The sequence below is a fragment of the Anolis sagrei genome, chromosome 6 (genome assembly GCF_037176765.1).
Source record: "Anolis sagrei isolate rAnoSag1 chromosome 6, rAnoSag1.mat, whole genome shotgun sequence".
Taxonomy (NCBI): Eukaryota; Metazoa; Chordata; class Lepidosauria; order Squamata; family Dactyloidae; genus Anolis; species Anolis sagrei.
The window spans coordinates 58,592,367-58,615,678 of NC_090026.1; the positions used below are offsets into that span (position 1 = coordinate 58,592,367).

At 39.9% G+C, this 23,312-nt stretch overlaps 1 protein-coding gene across 7 annotated transcripts in view; it reads right to left on the reverse strand.

The window, feature by feature from the left end:
- The window catches only part of TMEM245 (transmembrane protein 245), a 144,020-nt gene that overhangs the window by 12,095 nt on the left and 108,613 nt on the right, over positions 1-23,312 (reverse strand). For 2 of the 7 annotated variants that reach the window (XM_060781430.2, XM_067470139.1), the window contains exon 15: positions 3,498-3,541. The exons of the other annotated variants lie outside the window; for them this stretch is intronic. In XM_060781430.2, coding sequence (XP_060637413.2) covers positions 3,498-3,541 — 44 coding nt within the window. The remainder of the gene's footprint in view (positions 1-3,497; positions 3,542-23,312) is intronic. 7 annotated transcript variants of the gene reach the window in all.

A 23,312-nucleotide genomic window follows, 5' to 3' on the forward strand; every position in this document is an offset into this window, starting at 1 on the left:
AACAGTCATAAATACACCAAAATTATTTTTTAAATGCCAGTTTGCTGGTTGCATAGGTCAGTCACATTCAATTGCTGTATTTATTGCTTGAAGGCTTGACCCCAGAGCCAGGTCTTAAGTTTTTTCGGAATACCAGGAGGGAGGGGACAGATCTGATATCATTTGAGAGGGAGTTCTACAGCCAAGGAGCTACCACTGAGAAGGCCCTGTCTCTCCTCCCCACCAGTCATGCTTGCAAGGGTGGTGGGATCAAGAGCTGGGCCTTCTCCGATGATCTTAAGATCCTAGATGGTTCGTAGACGGAGATATGTTCAGATAGGTAAACTGGGCTTTATAGACTAAAGCCAGCACTTTGAATTGTGCTCGGAAGCAGTAAATAGATATATACAGTCAAGAAAGTTGAATTAGATGAATTTTAGGACTTCGGTAAACAAAATTCTCCTTCTTAAGTACAGGTAGTCCTTGAGTTAAAAACATATGAAGTACAAATAACTCATAGTTAAGAACGGGGGTGATATATCAGGAAGTGAGAGAATTCTACACTGAAGAAGGGAAATTCACCCCTGGAAGAGTTGTCATAGGAAAAAGGTTTCCTCACTGAAGCTTTAGCACCAACCCTTGTTTCCACAAGCCAAAATGATCAAAATCCAATTATCATAGGGACAGAAAGTGAGGTGAAATTCTTTGAACAGGGGCACAGACAGCAAAACAAACACCATGGGGATGTTAATCCTTCCCTATGCTATCTAAAGCTGAGAGAGAGAGAGAGAGCATGTTACACTTAAAATGTACCTGTTCTGATTTACATACAAATTCAACTTAAGAACAAACTTCCAGAACCTATCTTATTTTTGGGGACTGCTTGTACTGCTTTTTCAAAAGCAAAAATAGGTAAAACAAATTATCTAAAGCCTCCCAGGCCTTTATTTTAATGAACAGAGTTCTCTCTTTTTTCAGATTTAAAACATGTTCTGGTCAATAAAGTAGACATAACTTCCTGCAATATTTTGTTTGGTAGATAGGTCTTTGTAAGTGACCTCTCCTTTAAAAATGCCAGGCTCCTTGTAAAATAGAAGAATTTTTCTTTTACAAGGAACTGTTCCTACGGAATTTAATTTTAATAACAAGGCTAAAAGCCATTGCTCCACGTCAACGACTTAAATCAAGACATAGTTTTCTTAGATCTACAGAGACACTCGCTGGAACACCCCAGCAAGCGAGAGTCCAAAAGTGGGAGGCCCAAACCCAGCACCTCAATTCATGGGTGATACCAGATGAGAGACTCCCCCCTGGGCACTCAGAAGACTGGGCGACTTGGAAGGCGCTGAACAGATTGCGCTCTGGCACCACGAGATGCAGAGCCAATCTTAAGAAATGGGGCTACAGGGTGGAATCCTCAGCATGCGAGTGTGGAGAAGAACAAACCACTGACCACCTGCTGCAATGCACCCTGAGCCCTGCCACATGCACGATGGAGGACCTTCTTGCGGCAGCCCCAGAGGCACTCCAAGTGGCCAGATACTGGTCAAAGGACATTTAACCAAATACCAAATTTGCAAAATCTGTGTGGGTTTTTTCTTTCTTTCTTTCTTTCTTTCTTTCTTTCTTTCTTTCTTTCTTTTTCTTTTTAATCTCTGTGTTTGTTTTGCTCTGTTAGAATTGTAATACAATGGTTGCTGATGACACGATAAATAAAAATTGCTCCACAGATTTTTCTCTTGAATGATTAAGTAACTACTATCCAATAACTGCAAATGTAGTGATCAGTTAAACCTGGAAAATAGAGGGGAAGTATTTAGACAAAGTGGATCAAGCTACTGTTACCCCATCTCTAATGGAAAGATGAGTAAAAATTAGTTTATATTACGGAGAATAATGACTTGGACAATGTAAAGGAATCCAAGTAAAATGTCTGATGGTATGAAAGGTTAAATATTAAAACTGGACGGCTTTTAAGAAAGGAATAAAGGTGAATGTAGATTTTTCTTCTTTTGCAAACTCTTTCTCTTAGCTAATCATAGAGATCAAATTAAAGATAATAATTTAAAAAAGGAGCTGGAAGACATACAGAAAATTCTGTATGGGTTTCTGGCTTTATAAATATAAAGATCAGTTTGCAGGAGAAATGCAGAGATGGAAATTATAGTCAGATCTTATGGAACGATAAGGACAGTAGATATGATTGAATAGTGTTCATCTTGTACGCTATTTTAGGTTGTCTTTTTGTTAATCTTCAGCAGTGAAAAAACTGTAAATTTGAAAAAAAGAATAGTTTTGGGCCTGAACCACACAAAACATATGGCAAGGATGACAGAAAATCAAAAGATATATCCACTGCAGTAGCTCTTTGGAAATTTCAGTGTATTTATAGTTCAAGTACTTGGTGACTGGCTCACATTTTCACGCTTACACAGTGGCACAATGTTGGGTCCCGATGTCCCTTACCTACTGACCTTTCAACACCCAGATGTTAAAGCAACAGTATTGACTATAGCCCTTCCCCACCATACACTGCTGGAAACTAGAATTATCAAATTCTGAGGTTTCTGAGATGCTTATTTGGTTGTTGAAAGACACATGGTTTCTAAATAGTAAATGCTATCCTTCAAAATTTAAATCATTTTAATCTTAAATTCTTCAGATAAATACAAGCAGTAGCCTTCTTGGTCCACATTCACACTTAAAGATTTGCACTCATACCTGAGTTGAGTGAAAGGCTGTTAAAGAAGAAATTAGTTCAAATCAGCCTTTTGCTCTGTGAAGGAGTTTAAAGCATGCACACAGCTGGATGAGGTGATAATTTTATAAGAATGGCTAGGGAAATGCAAGGTTTTGTTAAGGGTTAGTTTTAGAATTAAACTTTAAACAATTATATTAATTGTTATTTTAATCTACCAATTCTCTTTTATTTGAATATTTTAGACAGTTCACAAGGTGAGAAAAGAAATTGGCATTCCTGCATTCTGTTTTGTGGCATTTTGCTGAATTCCACCCCAACCCCTGTAACTATTTTCTTAGGTTAAGATGTACTTAATGGTGTACTTGTTCTGGACTGCGCCATTTGTGCCAGAATAAGTGATCTGCATCTCCCTTTCTGTAATTCCCTGTCCATCAAACTCCTGCTCTGTAGTACTTGAAAAACACCTAGAAAAGCTTTCTAGAATCACAAATCACAACAGGAGAGGAAGAATATCTTGATTCCACTGGGATAAAAAGTACTCCCATTGATCTTACACTTTAAAGAAACATCACATAGTGATAATATAATTTTAGTGTGTAGTTTAGTGGGAAACAGGGACATTGTTTTATTATCAGAATTACTATGGTTCCTGTTAGATGAGGATCATTTAAATTACACATTTGACAGCTCTGGTTTTCAGTTATTGAGATCTGAACTGCTAAATGAACAGCTGAATATTTTGATAACTGTACACCAAATTTGTAAAAAAGTTCCTCAAACCGTGATTTATTCAGCATAGTAATAAAACCTGTGGTACCTTTGTGGTGGTGAGGAATGGTTGGTTTGATCTGGAGTGCAAACCTACAAAGAAAACAAGGTTAGGATGTACTAAACGGACTATATTTTTAATAGTTTAAGACAAAATACGATGTAAAAAAATAAAACAAAACAAAAGTCCATACACTATTCAGAGATGGAAATAATTGGTTTAATGTGTCATTTTTGGGGAGAAATGGCAGACACCATAAGTGGATCTTGCAGATTAGCATTCAATATGCTTATTTCACTTGAGCATGAAAATGTTCAAATGGAGAGTGGTTTATTAGATGTAGACATCCAGTTTTGGAATCTGAAGTGAGACATCTAAGAGGTAATCTTAAATTAGGTAAAACTAATTGGTTAATTCTTAATTAAATCTGCTAATATGTTAATCCCTAGCTGATTAAATTAAAGATAAATTGGGGAATCCAATTTATGCTAAACTCTCTTTAAAGAAAAGGGACAGGACAATAATTGTCTTTCAGGTACTATTTCTGTTTTGTAATGTAGAAAGTTGCATTTATAGTTCCAAAGAAGATTCAATATAAAAGCATTATTTTTATTAAATACGCAAAACACATTTATATTCTTTCTTTCTTTTTTGCAGATTATATAGATCACACAGACTTTTAACTTAAGAAAGGCTTAATTTCTCTGATGTTAATATTATTTATTATATTTGAACAGAGTTTAATACAATGCAAGAACTAAATGTGTGATTTCTGACCTTGTTTCAATGTGTATTTATATAATACTGTGGGGTTTTCCCATCTTATTTATACCCAATCATTGATGAAAAATAAACTAAAGTTTTATAGTATGCTGATATGGCTGTTATCTGTTCACTGAAATGAAGAAGACTTTGAAAATATTTAGAAAAAAATATTAGACATAGATAACGTATAAAAATTACAAGGAGATAAATATAATGTTTCTTTGCCAGAAAGTCATGAAGTCATTTATGGATCTATCACAGAACATGTTAAGGGCTTTACATACTTTCAGGTTTTAGTTTATGACGAAATAGTTGGGTGAAAATCTATTTTGAAACTCAAAGATTAAATTATATTAGGCCAACATAAACAGTTTAAAAAATCCTGTAGATAAAAGGAATGTCAGCAATAAGTGCTGAGAAAAGATCACATCTCTGATAATATGTAGGGCTGAATTTGGGATACTGAAACACCGTTGTTCTTAAATGGATTCCAAACAGTTTTGTTTAGGGGATACAAGAAAAATATATACTGTCTACTATATTCTTTATGGTTTTGTTCCAAAAACACTTGTTAGACCCATGGAACTATATTTTTGGTAATAGTAAACTGCCTGCTACTAAGAGAAGAAAATCTTAACATATAAAAAGCTTCTGTTTGTCATGAGTAGACTAAAAACAAAAAAAACGGAATGGCCAAATGACAGCCAATTTGGCCTTGAAATGACTCGTACCCCAAGGTATGACCAACAATCTAAAAAAAACCCCTAAAAACAGTGAAAAAACTTTTAAATCCTTAAAAGTACAAGATGACAGGGCGCATATGATGCATATAGATTTAAAAATGAAATCTATATGCAAGAGGGGGAATATGTAATAAGAAATTCAATGTGCAAATTTGATAAATGTGAATTTAATAATGATGTGTGGGAATGAAAGGATAGATGGATGTATTTTGGAAACACCAGTATAATATTAAGGCCTGCAATGATTAACTACCTGCTTGCTGGACTTGCTAATGAGATCTTAGCAGAGGAGATTCCATCTGAACATTAGGAAGAACTTCCTGACTGTGAGAGCCGTTCAGCAGTGGAACTCTCTGCCCCGGAGTGTGGTGGAGGCTCCTTCTTTGGAAGCTTTTAAACAGAGGCTGGATGGCCATTTGTCAGGAGTGATTTGAATGCAATATTCCTGCTTCTTGGCAGGGGGTTGGACTGGATGGCCCATGAGGTCTCTTCCAACTCTTTGATTCTATGATTCTATGATTCTATCTGTAGAGTAAACTCTGATAAGAACGGGGCAGTGATAAAGGAAATGTTTGCAACCTTCCTTATGTTAAGAAGGAAGTCAACACAAGCCTTGTGTTTGTTAACACCAATCAAGAAGATCAACATTGAGATGGATCCAGGATGAAAGACGTCTATTATTAATTTACAACTTTGGGACTACATCAATAGAATATTCCTATAAAAGACTCAGTGTAATAATGATCAAATTGTGACAGACAGAGACGCTGTTCACCCGCCATGGTCTGCTCCAGGGAAAGGAGAGATATGGTGTATTTGGAAAGTAGCAGATTTGCACGGGAGCAGTCTGGTCACTTTGGGGCTTCTTTCTCAAGGGAAGAGGAAGAAGAGCACTTTTGGAGTCTTAGATTTTGTTCAGGGAGTCAGGTTCTGCTGTATGGAAAACAGAGATCTGGTCCTTGGCATTGTTCTTAGGGAAGAAGTTTTGGCATTTCGGCGTTTTGAAGATATGGCGTTATGGAATTTATGGACTATACGTTAGCAGGCTGCAGGAAAGCAGGGTCTGGTCTAACGGGTGCTTCTCCAAGGAGGGAGAAAAGGATATGGTAATATTTTGGATGCATGTGGATGAATGCATGTACATGTGTGTGAATGTTGAGTGAAAATGTAATTCCCCTTTGTTTGTTCATCAATGAAATTGTAAATCCAATGTAGTTGCATAGAATCTGTACATCTGTATGTCCGATGTCAATTCTTTGTCTAAATGTTTTCTGTAATCTGATATACCTTCTCACACTGGAAATTGCAATAAAAAGAACCTATGCTTCAAAGTCATTAAAAAGTCATTCATGACACATGCACGCAACATCCCACATCCGTTGGCTTCTTGGTTTCTTCCTCTCCATGCGTCGTGAAGGCAGGATGGTTCTGTCTACCGCTGGCCCCGCCCCCTGGTATGCTCCCTGCCTGCTGCCGCTGTTGCCTTCCTTCCAGTTCGCCTGGGCTGCCCCACTGAACTTCCTCGAGGAGCTGCGCTCCTAGTCCCCATGACCCCAGTTCGAGCCTGGTGGGGCACCCTCAGTGAGAGGGAGACTCCTGATCTTTAAACACCCCCACCTCCATTTTGTATATGGTTTCGCCCTCCTCAGCCCCCCCCCCCTCGCCCTTCTTCTCTGTCTCTGTCCTGCTTTGCTCATAGGAGTTTGCGCAGAAGTTTTACTATCTTGTGGGAGGCTTCTCTTTATATATCTATGGAAGGTCTAGGCTGGAAGAACTCTTTCCTACTAGACCCAAGTGTCACTGTTGCAATTGCCCACCTTGATTAACAATGAATAGACTTGCTACTTCAAAGTCTGGCATCTTCCTTCCTGGGGGAATTCTTCTTTGGAAGGTATTACCTGGCCCTGATTGGTTTATGCCTGGAATTCCTCTGTTTTCTGAGAGGTGTGCTGTTATTTACTGCTCTGCTTTCAGAGTTTTTTTAATACTGGTAGCCAGATTTTCAAAAATGAGGAGGATGAGACACTGGGATCACTCCCTGGGAGGGCCCTATGGCCTCTCCCAGCAGGAAAATAACATGGGGGCATGGCCAATGAGGAAGCCACACCCCTGTTATTAGAGAAGGAGTAAGCAGAAAGAAAGAGATCAATGGATATGGAGCCACCACAAATATTCCCTACTCACATCCAGTATATCTGAAACCTCCTCTTTCCCTATTCTTTCTTTTCCATTGAACCAGACCGAGCCACAGGCAGGCCAGGCAAGAAAACACCAACAAAGCCCTCCAGGCAGATGGCCAGCCAGCCATAGAAATGATAGACTCACACGCACACACATGACAGGTATTACACATCTGAAGAGACCCCAAGAGGCCATCCAGCCCAACATTCTTCTACCATACAAGAAGACACCATTAGAACCCTCCAGGCCAGCCAGCCAGCCACAGAAATGAAAAACTACACACACATATATATACACATATACATACCCATACATTGACACATGCTGGAGAACATACATCTGGAAGAGACCCCCAAAGATGATCCATTCCAACCCTCTTCTAACATGCAATAAGACACCATCAAAACCCTCCAAACAGATGGCTAGGCAGACATAGATATAATAAACCATATACATATCTATCTCTACATCTCCATAGACAATGGAACAACAAAAACATTGTATACCCACAAACAATATCAAATCACATATATATTAGAAACCAGTTCTTTCTCTTTTCTTTCTTTCCTATTTCTCCACAAAGAGCCACAGCAACACGGCCAGGAAAGAAAAGGGGAGGGGAAGGAAGGAAAGAGGTAGAGAAGGAAGGAAGGAGAAAAAGAAAAGATAAAGGAAAGGAAGGAGAGAAAGGAAGGAGAAAAAGAGGGAGGGAAGATTGGCCACAGCAACGTGTGCCCTGTACTGCTAGTCATATATAACAGCCATAGTGTGGTTTGTGAAAATCGAGCTTGTCATGTTATGCAAGCAAATAATTTGTGGGCTTTTAACCAAGTTTAAATGAGATTTGGAATGACAGTTTGTACCTGGCTTATCAATTCTGGTTGGTTCAATCCATGGCTGGAAATGTCATTCAAACTCATCATGACTGTTTCAACCAGACTTTGACAAGTTCATTGCCAGGGAAGGAAGAGTTCTGAGAAAAGACTACTCATATAATGAGATTATTTGGCAGATCCTTTTCCTCTCTCTGACATCCTGTATTTCTCTATCTACAAAGAAGAGCCATTTTCTGCCACCACTCTTATTCAAGACAGCTCCTGCCCTGAGCTGCATCTCATTGCAGTTATAATGCAGTGTAGGGTGAAATGGCAAACAAAAGGCCAGTGTAGCTAGCAGACCTATATGCAAACAACCAGGAGGGGAGGGTTCTGGTGGTGAATAACACTTAGTGAGCATCTCATTTATGTTAATTCAAGCAACACATGCAGGAAGAGAGAAGCACCAGGGGAAAAATCTTATCTTTCACATTTGACCACAGATAGAAATATAAAAATAAGCCCCAGTTCACATCCTCAGCTGGATGCAGTGACTGCTAGCGCATCCATTGCAAGATGTGGCGGATGTATTGCATAATAATAATAATAATAATATAGTATTATTATACATTATTATTAAGTATAAAAATAATCCCCAGTTCAGGTGCATCTGTTGCAAGACATGGGCGTATTGCATTACATAACAACAACAACAACAAATATATTATTATTATTATTAAGACTGGAGCCCCCGGTGGCACAGTGGGTTAAACCCCTGTGCCGGCAGGACTGAAGACCGACAGGTCGCAGGTTCGAATCCGGGAAGAGGCGGATGAGCTCCCTCTACCAGCTCCAGCTCCTCATGCAGGGACATGAGAGAAGCCTCCCACAAGGATGATAAAACATCAAATCATCCGGGCGTCCCCTGGGCAACGTCCTTGCAGACGGCCAATTCTCTCACACCAGAAGTGACTTGCAGATTCTCAAGTCTCTCCCGACACGACAAAAAAAATGTTAATGGACAGGTTACTCACCTGTATCCATGTTTCTTCGAGTGGTACTCTGTGAATTCACACTTGGGGGGTATTTGTGCCTGCACAGGCTCCAATGGAAAACTTCCAAAGTTTAAATCCAAAATTTTGGCAGTAAATGGTGCCCTGGCCACATGCTCCACAGTTCCTATGCTGCAAACGTAGCGAGAAGGGGGGGAGATTTGTTCTAGGGGAGGCCGGGCAGGTTTGTATGGATTCTTCGAGTACCACTCGAAGAAATATGGTTACAGGTGAGTAACCTGTCCCTTTTCTTCGTTTACTCTGTGAATGCACACATGTGGAGACTAGCAAGCTGAGGTCCCGGAAGGGGGGATAATGCAAATCGACACCTTTGAGGATCAAAACATGATTTATTGCGACAAGGTACATGCCATTTAAGAGGTCTATTAGACAATAGCATATATCATTAAGAGGCTTGTTAGACAAATAGCATATATCATGTGGAAAAACACAAGGTTAAACAGCATGGCAAAACACAAGGAAACATTTCCACAGTGTAGGTGGAGAAATAAGAAAAACATGGACCTATGAGGCCAAGGAGGGTCACAATACCTACAATAGAAGTAGTTGGGCAGAAGCTTAAAAATGATGCAGTGCAGGCAAACATTAGCAGTAACGTGAGATGATTATATGAAAAAGCACATTAAACTGACATTGTATCAATTTTGTTACAGAACATATTAGAGAAGCAACCAACAGCAGGAACTTCAGAACACTCAGAACACTTGCCTGAGGATTGACAAATGAAGAAAATATACAGGCATATCAACAATAACAGTTGAATATAAGCACAAATAAAGGTTTGAACAATCGAGTACAAGCTTTTGTGAATTAGTCCAAAGGGATGCCCCTAAGGAAGGCGGTTGAAGTGGCAATGCCCCTTGTCGATCTAGGGCGGACCGATGGGGGTGGAGGGTGCCGTGCCTGCTTGTAACAGAGTTCAACTGTGGCTATGATCCAGTTGGAGAGGCATTGGGAGGAGATTGGGAGTCCCAGTTTATCGGGGCATAAGTGACAGACAGCCTTGGGGTCTTACAGGACCAACAAGTTCTGTCTTTGTAGAAGAGGAGGGCTCAACAAACATCACGAAGGTGGAGTCTCCTTTCTATCGATGAAGACAGGTTCTGGAAAAAGGCGGGGAGAACGATGTCCTCATTGATGTGAAAAGCAGAAACCACCTTTGGCAAGAAGATGTTGTCTGTCTGCTCAGTCTGAGTGGAAAAGAAGATAAGGTTCATCGACTCTGAGAATGGCCAGCTCCGATGGCCAACGGGCCGAGGTGATTGCCACCAGGAACGCGACTTTCCAGGAGAAAAGGCGGAGGTTAGTCGTGGCCAGTGGCTCAAATGGTGGACAGGTGAGCCGAGACAAGATGATTCAACCCCGGGGTAGGTGGATGGACAGGAGGATGGAGGTTGGTATATCTCTTCAGATGGTTCTGGAAGAAAGAAGGTCTGCCAAGTTGCTGGATGTACCAGGAGATGGCAGCCAAGTATCACTGCAGGGATGTAAAGCTGAGGTTTCGGTCAGCTAAAGAGAGAAGGAAGTCCAAGATCATTGATATCAGTGGGGGTAGCGTTGGTTCCCCTCAAGCCCGAAGGAAGTCCTGGAGGTGGGAGAGGCGGTAAGAGTAGGCTCTAGTAGTGGCCGGCTTGTATGCGGCCTGTAAAATAGACTGGATGGCCAGCTGGAGGGACGCTAAAATTCTCCAAGCTGTGAGGTGGAGAGAAAGGATGTCTGGATGCAAGAGGAGACAGTCTTCTCTCGTCAGCAGGTCTAGTCGGGGAAGTAGGGTGGAAAGATGGCTTTGGGAGAGATGCAGAAGGACCGGGTACCAGGTCTGTCTGGGCCAGGTGGGTGGGAGCTATCAGGATGCAGTCATCCTGTAAGGCCTGAATCTTCTTGACTATCCTGAAATTCAGGGGAATCGGGGGGAACATATACAGAAAGTTCTTGGACTAGTCCAGTAGAAATGCGTCTCCGAGGCAACTGGCGATTGGGTCAGAAGGGAGATGGGCTCCATATTGATGAAGTTGGGTGTTCAACGGGGATGCAAAGAAATCAACGTCTGGGGTTGAGCATCCACTCATGGGAGGTCGATCACTTTTGACTGAGTAGATCGGCTTGGCTGTTGAGGAAGCCTGGAAGGTGAAGAGCCGAGATCAACACCAAGTGGTCCAGGCATCAGCGCCGGAGAGCTAGCAAAAGTTTGAGGAGCTATCTGAAGTCCGTGTAACCTTCTTTGTTGACGCAGTACATGGCTACTGTGTTGTCCATGAGGATTTGGACAGACTTGAGGGTGACTAGCCGGGCAAAGGCTTTGAGGGCTTTGAATATCATGAAAAATTTGAGATAGTTGATACGGTGTAACCTCTCTTGAGGAGGCCAGACAGAGAGTTCTCCTTTGTGGCATCTGTAACGTACTGGCCTACTGTGCAGGGCTGGTGTTTGGTTCCTTAAAAGTCAAAAGCCAAGCAGCCATTTTCTTAGCTCAGAGCCAAGAGGGGGCAAAGCCAGTAGGCATCCATTTTGTTTACACAGAGCCAAGAGGGGGCAGAGCCAACAGGCAGCCTTGATGATATGTAGCCACCTGATTGGTTAATAGTCCTGGAGGAAAAGTGGGCAGAGCTAAGACAGGGCAAGGAAAAAAAAGGAGCAATTTTAATGTCAGTTGGAGTTTGAAAATAGCAGTTAGAGTTTGGAATTGTTAGTGGGAGTTTGGAAGAAAAAGTTAGGAGTTTTGGGATTTTAGAAGGAAGGAGGAAGAACTATTGGTTTGAACAGACCCTGGAGAATTGGGCTGTTTGTTTTGAAGGAACTGTTTAGTGGAATACTAAAAGTTTCTCAGTTTAAAGGTTTTGACTGGAACCTGTAATTGAAGCACTGAACTACTTCTTGCAACCACTAAGCTTCTGTGCCTGTTCTAAATAAATAAATAAACATCTTTCTTTGTTCATACCAAACAAAAGCCTCTGCGTGCCTCATACAAACTACACACATAAGGTAGCTTGTGGAAGAGTTCTATATTTGGTGGCAGCGTATAATAAACCCTCTACAGTTTGAGTGACACAAAGTGGGGATATTCTGGGTATCTGGGTATCCTTTTTACATTTTTGGTGGCAGCAGGGTGGGATGAAAAAGAAAAGGTCCCCTTTTGCCTGAAGATTTGTTTTGCCCTGTTCATTCTTTTACAGCATCCCCAGGCGAATGTCGAGGAGTCAGTCATCAAAGTGACTGAGGGCTGTTTGGGATGAAAGAGGATCCTGACACAAACATTGTGTCAATGAGTCCACCATGCCAAGGATTTTTGGACCAGTGTTGATGCTGAGAGGATTTTGGAGTTGTGTTCTTGAGATGGGTTGAAGTGGTTGAGAAACCATAGCTGAAGAGTGCAAAAGCGGAATCTGGGAAAGGGGGTTACCATCACCGTCAGCGCCATGTGGCTGAGGAGGACTTGGATGTGTCTGGCCCTGATTGTTCGAGCAGAGCTGCATCATCGAACCTCTCATCAAAGGGCAAGGAACCTGGCCTTGGGAAGGGAGAGGGTCTTGGTTATTGAGTTGAAGAAAGCGTCAATGAACTTTATGGAAGTTGTCAGTGTCAAGTGGGATTTCTTGGCATTCAGCTAGAGGCCGAGATTGTCGAGAAGAGCAAGTGTTGTCGAGTCATGAGATTGGAAAAGTGATGGGGACTGAGACACAATCAGCCAGTCAACCGGGGGGGGGGGGGGGGAATCAGAATGTTTTGCTTTCTGAAAGACGGGATCAGGTGACCACCTTGGAGGTCTGCTTCATCTCTAGGACCAAGGTATCAGCCATTCAGACCATCTGGTCGGCAAAGGCCCTGACATTGTCCGTAGGGGATGGAGGGTCTACCTCGTAGGTATCATGGGTTGGAGAGCGGTCTAGGCCCAATGACAAGACAGAACCCAAGTGAACGGATTCAGGAATGTCCTTGTCATGATTCTCTTCCTCAGACTGATGAGGAGATGAAGAGGATGGAACCGGCAGTGGAGGCGGCAGAGGCCTAGGAGCTTGGACTGGAGAGGCCGGAGATGGGGATTGTTTGGACGCCGAAGCTTGGGCTGCTTTTACCAGGCAAGACATCTCATGACCGTTTTCTGGTGTTGAGGTTGGTGGAAAGAGTTCTTTTCTGGCCGAAGGCTGTGGTGGAGGAGGTTGCTGAGGGAGAACCTGAACCACTGTTTGTTCCAACAGGGTTGGTGAATCTTGGAGCTTTTTGTCTGAAGGGTTGTGGACAGGGAAATCTTGATAAGGTCTGGCAGATTGAGCAGGCAGAAGAGGCGAAGACTGGCCAGATGAGGTGACTGAAGAGGTTTGGTGCTGTCTTTTTGGTGGAGGAGGAAGAAGAGTGTGGAGGAGCCCTTCTCTTAGCTGGAGAATTTGGTCTTGTGCGTGACCAGAGGGAGAAAGGCCCTGAGGGCTTTGAATATAGCCAAAAGTTCAAGATAGTTGATGTGGTGTGGCCTCTCTCGAGGAGACCAGAGGTCTTGGACTGAGTATGGCATCCCCAGGCAAATGCTGAGGATGACCGAGGGTTGTTCAAGATGGAAGGGAATCCCAACACAAATGCTGCAACGGTGTGTCCACCATGCCAAGGATCTTTGGACCAGCATCAGTATCAAGATAATTTTGCTGTTGTGTTCTTGAGATGGATTGAAATGGTCAAGGAACCATCGTTGGAGAGGGTGGAAGTGGAGTCTGGCGAAGGGGGTCACCATCACCATCGATGCCATATGGCCTAGTAGGACCTGGATGTGCCTGGCTTTGACCTTTTGGGCAGAGATGCATTGGTGGATTTCCTGCTGGAGCAAGAGGAATCTAGCCTTTGGCAGGGAGATGGTCTCGGTCACAGAGTCAAAGAGAATGCTGATGAACTTTATGGATGTTGTCGGTCCATTATACTTTTTTCCTTATATCACTTGACCATTTACCCAATTGTCCAAATTCCTCTTTTATCCTTTCCATATTTACCATTTTCAGATCCCAGTCTTTTACTTTCATTAAACCTCTTCCATTAAGTTCTACTTCAAGTTCTTTTAAAAACTTTTTCTGGGAAGTTTTATGTCATTAAAACTGGCATGATAGGAGAAATACCTGGCATTAAATATTTTTTTTATATCTCCCCCTAATCTCTAAAATATTTTTAAAAGGGGTTTGTTTAAATTGTTATACCATTTCTTTTTACCATATTCTCTATTACCCCTATAAAAATTTATTGTAATTTCAGTTCTAATTTTTTATCATCTTCTTCCAGGCACTCCAAGGCTTTTGTTTCGCTAAACTTTCTACTATATATCCTATTTGATTTGAATGATAATATAACTCGAGGTTTGGTAATCCAAGACCTCCCTCTTTCTGTGATTTATACCATAAACTTTTAGTTATTCTAGCTTTTTTGTTCCCATTACAATACAGATTTAACATATTTTGCCAGATTTTTATTTCTTGATCTGAAATTTTTACAGGTAGAATTCTAAATAGAAAATTTTAACAAATGCCATCCTACCAAACCATGATAATTTGAGCTTATTGTATTCCAGTAATTTCTTATCAATTACCTTTCTTAATTTGGTTAGATTATTTATTTATAAGTTTTTAAAATCTTTAGTTATATTTATTCCTAAATATTTAATTGTTTCTTTAATTTTCCCCTCCTGTTTATATTTTTTATCTCTTCTCGATAACTAAATATCATCATTTCTGATTTGTTCCAATTAATATGTAACCCTGTCATTAATACAAATTCTATTAAATGAGCCTCGATTTTTTCCCATTGTTTTATTGGATGTTCCACTGATAAAAGGGTGTCATCTGCAAACAAATTTATTTTATATTTCTGTTTCATTCCTATTCCTTTTATACTACTGTTGTCTCTAATTACATTAGCTAATAGTTCCATTACAATTGTGAATAAAATTGGGGAAAGAGGATATCCCTGTTGCGTGCCTCGTGTTATATCTGTTTTTCCTGTTAAACCATCATTCACCATTATTTGGGCATATTTTTTGAATATAATTTATCAATTAGGTTTCTAAATTTTTCTCCAAATCCAAATTCATCTAATATTAATTTCATTGTCTGCCAGGATACACTTTCAAATGCCTTATAAATATCCAGAGCTAATACTCCTGCCACTAAATTTCTTTTTTTACTACTATGAATTCCCTACCCATTAAATTTGACATTTGCCTTCCTCCTATAAATCCACACTGATCCTCTTTAATATATTTATATATAATTTTATTCATCCTTTTAGCCAGTCTGGCAGTTAATATTTTTACATCTAGGTCTATTAATGAGATAGGTCTGTACGATCCTGGGTCTGTAGGGTCTTTATTGGGTTTTAATATCAAAATGATCAATGATTGTTCCCATGATGGCGGAATTTTTTCTCCTTTTATTCTTTTATTATATAGATCTTTTAATTTAGGTATCAATAATGTTTTATATTTTTTGTAATATTCTGATCCCAATCCATCCAGTCCTGGGGTCTTCCCAGGTTTTAAATTGTCCATAATTTCCTCAATCTCTTTCTCTGATATTGCTTGTTCCATAATTAATTTATCTATTTCTTTTTACAGTGTTTATTTATATACTCTTCAACTTTCTTTCTAGGAGCTTCATTTGCTGTATATAGCTCCAGATAGAATTCCTGAAAAGTTAGTATTTTATCCTCCATTCTGATGCAGTTTTCCATCTTTATCTTTAATCACAGTTATCAATTTCTTTTGTTTCCTAGTTTGTGCTGCATTAGCTAATAACTTAAGAGTTTCTATTACTGTACTAAAAATAGTCTCTGTTTAAATAAATCAGAACTCTATGCCTTTTCATTCCCTCTTTTTTCAAGTTCTTGTCTCTTTGCTATTAATTTTGCATAACTCATTCTATTTTGTTCTGTCATATATCTTCTCTCTAATTCCTTGATTTCTGCCTCTAATTTTTTTTCTTCTGCTTCCTGTTGTTTTTTTAAACTATTATATTCTTTAATGAAGAGTCCCCTAGCCATTGCCTTCATTGTATTGCGACATACTATTGTGACAGAACATTGATTATTGTCATTTATCCCCCAAATTTCCTCTAGTTATTTTGCTATTTTTCCTGATTTTTTTTAATCTTAGAAGATAAAAAAAATATCTGGAAAAATAGCAAAAGAACTAGAGTACTCCATTGTCAATTTTCAATCTTTTAGCTAACCTATAATTTTTTTAAAATTTGTATTAATACTAATTGGTGCATGATCTGAAGTTTTTATAATCTCTATTTTGGCATCTTGAGTTTTAGAAATTAAATCTTTTGAAACAAAGAAATAATATATTCTCAAGTAATTTTTATGCACTGAGGAGTGGAAAGTAAATCTTTTTTCATTACCCTTTATCATTCTCCAAACATCTATCAATCCCTCTTTAGTTATTACCAGCACTAAAGATCTACATCAGCTACAAATTGTCTCTCACAGACATTATTTGAATTTTATCTCATTGGCAGACAGAGATAGAAGAGTGAACATTAAGATCAGGAGCTTTACAGAAGCCCAAACAGAGACTTTCAAAAATCTAAGAGAAGCAATGATAAATTGGATCCAGGAAATAATAAAAGAGGATTGGCAGCAGTCACAGTTTGATCATATTCATCATGTTGGAGCCAGGAAAACATCCTCCAAACCCAGGGTTATTATAATAAGATTTTCAAGTTATTACTATAAAGATCAATTCATGCAAGCCATCAGAAATCAATACACCACACAAGTAATTCAAGAAAGTAAAATCCATTTTTTCAGGACTTCTGTCCAGAGACTGAGCTGGAGAAGGACAATGCGCCTTGTACCACAATACTCCTTGATAAGGGTATATTATACAAATGGGGGTACCCTATTTACCTGAAATTCAGATACGGAAAAGCTACAATATAACATCAGTGGATCAAGGAATGAGACTATTGGAAGAACTATTTGAACAACCACAAGGCATGCTGGATGCAAAGTTGAGCGATGTGAAAGAGAAGCAGGAGGTGCAGAGGGAAAGAAGAGAGAGAAATAAAAGGACAAAGTAAAGAAATAATGAAGTAAAGAAAAAAAGAAGAAAGAAGAAACAACAAGACAATAAGAAATAAGTACTGTATGGATAGTGATCCTAATTAATAAATTTGAAGAAACTGTAATAATAACAATAAGGGATAATTGAATTAATTTGACAAAAAGGAGGGAAAATTGAATTGTAAAAATGATAATGAAGATAATTGGGAATATGTATAAATGTATCTATGTATGTTTCTGTATATGGGTGTGTATGCATGTATGTATATATACACATATATATGTATGTGTGTGAATGCATATATGGATGGGGATATGGATATAGTTATGGAGATAGATATAATTTTTTCACCCTTTATATTGAATAAGGAATATTTTTGAAACAAAAATAAATACATTGGAGAGAAGAATACAAATTTAATATAGAATCCTCGGGTTTGTCTGCTGGTCGGGAATACAGTGGATCCGCCCCTCCCCCATCGAAAGGCTATGATTAAGCCACATCCTGGACAAAAAGCTCCAGGGCTCGGTGAGAGAGGGGAAGTTTGGGGAAGAAATGAGGAGGAGGGATATTTGGGAAGGAGGGGGGAGAAAGGGCGGTAGGGGAGGAGGATAACACATTGGAGTGATTCTCTTAACAGGGACCAACCAAGAAACAGAAAAATGCGAACTAATGCTGGATCAAGTTAAGCTGATATTGTGGAACTGTCGCGGGCTTGGATCATGTCAAAAAAGGAGGAGGATTACAAACCAGATTCTTAAAGCCAAGGGGGACTTTTTTTTGCAAGAAACTCAACAATCATGAGAAGGTTTAAATGAACTGAAATTAAAGGGAACGATAATATATGAAAAAGCTATGGGCACTTCGAAAGCAAAAGGAGTAGCAATTATAATTAAGAAGAGTAGTGGATTTAGCATGGTACAAACAAAAAAAGATGAAATGGGAAGATATGTGATGATTCAAGGATCTATGGGAGGGGAGGATTATACTTTGGTTAATATTTATGCACCAAATACAAAACAGAAAGAATTTTATGAACTGATTTTTAAAGAGTTAGAAGAAATTAAAAAGGGGTATGTAATTTTAGGAGGGGACTTCAATAGTGTTATGGATAGAAAACTGGATAAATCCCACCCCACAAAAGAAGAAAAGGGAGAAAGGAATATAACAGAACTTAATAAAGTAACGCTGCAGAAGAGATGCAAGAAAGCAAACCGGGAAACCAGCTTGAAAGCATCTGGATAAGAATCAAGGGAACTGGGACTCAAAAAGATGTTGTTGTAGGCGTCTATTACAGACCTCCAAGCCAGGAGGAAGAACTTGATGAAGTCTTCTGTCAACAGTTGACCAGACAGGCACAAATAAGAGATGTAGTAGTCATGGGCGATTTCAACTATCCTGATATTTGCTGGAAAACAAACTTAGCCAAGAGTACAAAGTCCAACAAATTCCTCGCTTGCCTTGCAGACAATTTCATGGTCCAGAAGGAAGAAGATGCAACAAGCGGGTCGGCTACTCTTGATCTTATCCTAACAAATGCAGAGAACCTGATCGATGCGGTTGAAGTGGTCAGATTCTTAGGGGCAAGTGACCTGCAATTTGAGGTACAAAGGAAGGCCAAAACTAAGACAAGTCAAACTCGCATTTTGGACTTTGGGAGGGCTGATTTCCAAAAAATGAAGGAAACACTGAGCAGCATTCGGTGGACACAGGTACTAAAAGACAAGGGAGTTATGGATGGATGGGAGTTTCTCAAGAGTGAAATACTCAAGGCACAATTGCAAACAGTGCCAACAAAGAGAAAAAACAGGACAAGTGCAAAGAAGCCAGAATTGATGTCCAAAGAACTTCTAACTGTGCTAAGACACAAAAGAGACATGCACAAGAAGTGGAAAAAGGAAGAAACACCAAAGAAGAATTCAAACAAATAGCCAACTCCTGTAGGGAAAAGGTCCGCAAGGCTAAAGCACAAAACGAGCTCAGACTTGCCAGGGACATTAAAAACAATAAAAAGGGCTTCTTTTCTTATGTTAGTAGAAAAAGGAAGAACAAGGAGGCAATAGGGCTTCTTCGAGGAGAAGATGGGGCAATGCTGACAAGGAATAGGGAAAAGGCAGAACTACTTAAAGCCTTCTTTGCCTCAGTCTTCTCACAAAAAGAAAGTCATCTTCAACCTCAGCAAGATGGAGTGGATGAGGGATTAGAGGACATCCAACCCCAAATTGGGAAACAAGTAGTCCAGGAATACCTAGCCACTCTAAATGAGATCAAGTCCCCAGGGCCAGATCAACTACACCCAAGAGTATTGAAGGAACTAGCGGAAGTCATTTCGGAACCATTGGCAATAATCTTTGAGAGTTCTTGGAGAACGGGAGAAGTTCCAGCAGATTGGAGGAGGGCCAATGTGGTCCCAATCTTCAAGAAGGGAAAAAAGGATGACCCAAACAATTACCGCCCCGTCAGCCTCACATCGATACCAGGCAAGATTCTGGAAAAATTGTTAAGGAAGTGGTCTACAAACACTTAGAAACAAATGCGGTCATCGCTAATAGTCAACACGGATTTATCAAAAACAAGTCATGCCAGACTAATCTGATCTCTTTTTTCGATAGAATTACAAGCTGGGTAGATGCGGGGAATGCCGTGGATATAGCGTACTTCAACCGCATCGATGAGGTTCTCTGCATTTGTTAGGATAAGGAATAGGGAAAAGTAATTTCAGTAAGGCCTTCGACAAGGTCCCTCATGAACTTCTGGCAAACAAACTAGTCCAATGTAGGCTAGGCAAAACTACGGTGAGGTGGATCTGTAATTGGTTAAATGGATGAACCCAGAGGGTGCTCTCCAATGCTTCCTCTTCATCCTGGAAAGAAGTGAGGAGCGGAGTGCCGCAGGGTTCCGTCCTGGGTCCAGTCCTGTTCAACATCTTTATTAATGACTTAGATGAAGGGTCAAGTTTGCAGACGACACCAAATTGGGAGGGATAGCCAATATTCCAGAGGACAGGAGCAGAATTCAAAATGATCTTGACAGATTAGAGAGATGGGCCAAAACTAACAAAATGAAGTTCAACAGGGACAAATGCAAGGTACTCCACTTAGGCAGAAAAAACAAAATGCAAACATAAAGAATGGGGGATGCCTGGCTCAAGAGCGGTATGTGTGAAAAAGATCTTGGGGTCCTTGTGGACAACAAGTTAAACATGAGCCAACAATGTGATGTGGCAGCAAAAAAAGCCATTGAGATTTTGGTCTGCATCAATAGGAGCATAGTGTCTAGATCTAGGGAAGTAATGCCACCCCTCTATTCCGCCTTGGTGAGACCACACCTGGAATATTGTGTCCAATTCTGGGCACCACAATTGAAGAGAGATGTTGACAAGCTGGAATATTGTGTCCAGAGAAGGGCGACTAAAATGATCAAGGGTCTGGAGAACAAGCCCTATGAGGAGCGGCTTAAGGAGCTGGGCATATTTAGCCTGAAGAGGAGAAGGCTGAGAGGAGATATGATAGCCATGTATAAATATGTGAGAGGAAGCCACAGGGAGGAGGGAGCAAGCTTGTTTTCTGCTACCCTGGAGACTAGGACGCGGAACAATGGCTTCAAACTACAAGAAATGAGATTCCATCAGAACATTAGGAAGAACTTCCTGACTGTGAGAGCCATTCAGCAGTGGAACTCTCTGTCCTGGAGTGTGGTGTAGGCTCCTTCTTTGGAGGTTTTTAAACAAAGGCTAGATGGTCATCTGTCAGGGGTGCTTTGAATGCAATATTCCTGCTTCTTGGCAGGTGGTTGGACTGGATGGCCTATGAGGTCTCTTTCAACTCTATGATTCTATGAAATGAAATTTGTCTTTATAGATGATGTAGTGTAAGTAAGACCCCCCCCCCCACCCCCAGACATGCTACCTGTATTTATGTCTGGAATGTGTGTTTGGAGAACCATTTTATTACATGCAAACCCAATGGTGTTTGAAGTGGTACAGACCACATAAAACTTTACTCTCTTAGTGAGTCTGATAGTTCAATTTGAAAGTTGGTTCCACAACATTATTTCTGGAAGATTTTACCTATGACATACTGAACATATTTAATTAGTAGCACTTCAATGGAATTCTCATTTTCTATTGTCATGATTTTAAAAGGTAAGACGGGAATAAAAAAGCATACTTTTATAACACATCACTCCTTCCGTACTTAATGTAACAGATGAATATGGGCACACACAAGATGTAATATAACTTGATATGGTGCAAGAATGTGTTGTGTAGCAATATTGTTCATTAAATCATTGACTGCAGATTATCAACGTCATTTAACAGGTCCAGTTAAATATCAAAATTTCAGTCAAACAGTCACAAAGGTTTTAGTTAGTATATTATATTATTTTAATATGCTGCAAAATAAATTGTTTTCTTTGGAGAACATATCACCATATCATTTCTATCACCACTTTTTATTGTTCATTCATTGACTACAGCATTCTGGTAGTCCTAACTGATTTTGGTAAGCAAACTGAGTTCAAGGTTATATCAAAGTCCCCTGGTATCTTTGCTTTAGCACAATGCATTTGCAAGAGTACTTTGGAAATTTGATTTAAAATTAATAATAATATATCAATTAACACCTCTCCCTACTATCATTTGTGGATGAAGAAAATGAAACAAGTAATAAAACCTTCTCAGAAAGAAAACATCAATGGAAACCTGAGTACTAGCTAACAAGTTTCAAGTCAAAATATTGATCCTGGCTTTCCTAGAACTAATTCAAGAAACAAAATCTACAGTAAGTGTAAGCCATAGCCATACCTGTGTGCATGCACTCATGTGAAAATATCGCACACACTAAATTGCACTGAGCCTGTGACAACATGCAACTTAGTAATGTGCAATATCCCCACCAGAGCAAGCGGAATGGGAGCTTCAGGAAAGAAGGGTCTAGTGCATTCAGGAAAAGAAGAACATGCCACTTAGGGGAAAGACAATGGTTCAGGCAAAAGGTGTGCATGCAACTCAGTTACTTAAATTCAAGGAACTCTGTCCTCGTCATGTACAAAACCAAACAGGTTAGGTACTGTTCAGCTAGCTTTAAGAATAATATTATCAAGACTACTATTTATTTGTTGTTTGTTTGTTTGTTTTTTGCATAGTATCAGCAAAGAAAGGCAGTTGTCATCAGAATCCTCACAGTTAAGCATTTAAATATCAAAACTTTAAGTTATAATCAAAAGCCAGTAAGCTCGCTATTCCTTTACAATTCATTCCAGGGCATCAAAATACTACACTAGCCACTTATTTAAGTACTCAATGGAGTGCTTAAATAATGGACATAGTATTAAATGTAAAAATAAAATTTAAACACTTTAAAACAACAGAATAGAATTTGAGCTGGTGCAAGTTCACTGACAAGTGTTTGCTTCTCTTACATGACAAGTAGGGAGTTTATGACATCAATTCTAAAAGCCTAACTAACTGCACTATATATATAATGCTTGTGCCTGACCTGCCTTCTTGTGCTGAGTATGCAGAGCTCTCATATCCCACCAAATCAATTAGTTGACTTGTGATTGATGGGCAACTTTTCGATTGCCTGAGAGTCATGCAGACACTCTTGTAAAAACATGCCCACTACTACAGCCATGCACATCTCCCATTTCATATCAACATGCATGAAACTATAACCCAGCCATAACTAAAGGTACCACAATCTTATTCTCTCTCTTTGGCCAGGAAACAAGCCATCTGAATTTTCAATTTCCCTGTATATCACAAAATGCATGTGAATAATTATGGGGGACATGAGAGAAGCCTCCTCACAGGATTGTAAGACATCCGAGCGTCCCCTGGGCAACGTCTTCATAGACAGCTGATTCTCTTGAGCAACCAGAAGCGACTTGCAGCATGCAAGCAAGCAAGCAAAACAACCAATGGACCTTTTCAGGACCAACCATGACAATAATCTCAATCAACATTGAAGCATGTCAACTGCCAAAGAACAACTGTTCTATGAACTGTGCCAAGATAAGAAATGCGATGTGCTGTGTATCCAAGAAACACACAGGGATGAACAACATCCGACCAAAGGTTCCAGGAATGGTCTTAGTAGCGGAAAGACCACATGCGCAGTATGGAAGCGCTGTCTTTGTAAACCCAGGCCTCCAAGTCAGCAGTGCCCACAACACTGAAGAAAACAATATAGAGGTTATACCAGTAGAGCTTAATAACATCACCATCACCTCTGTGTACAAACCCC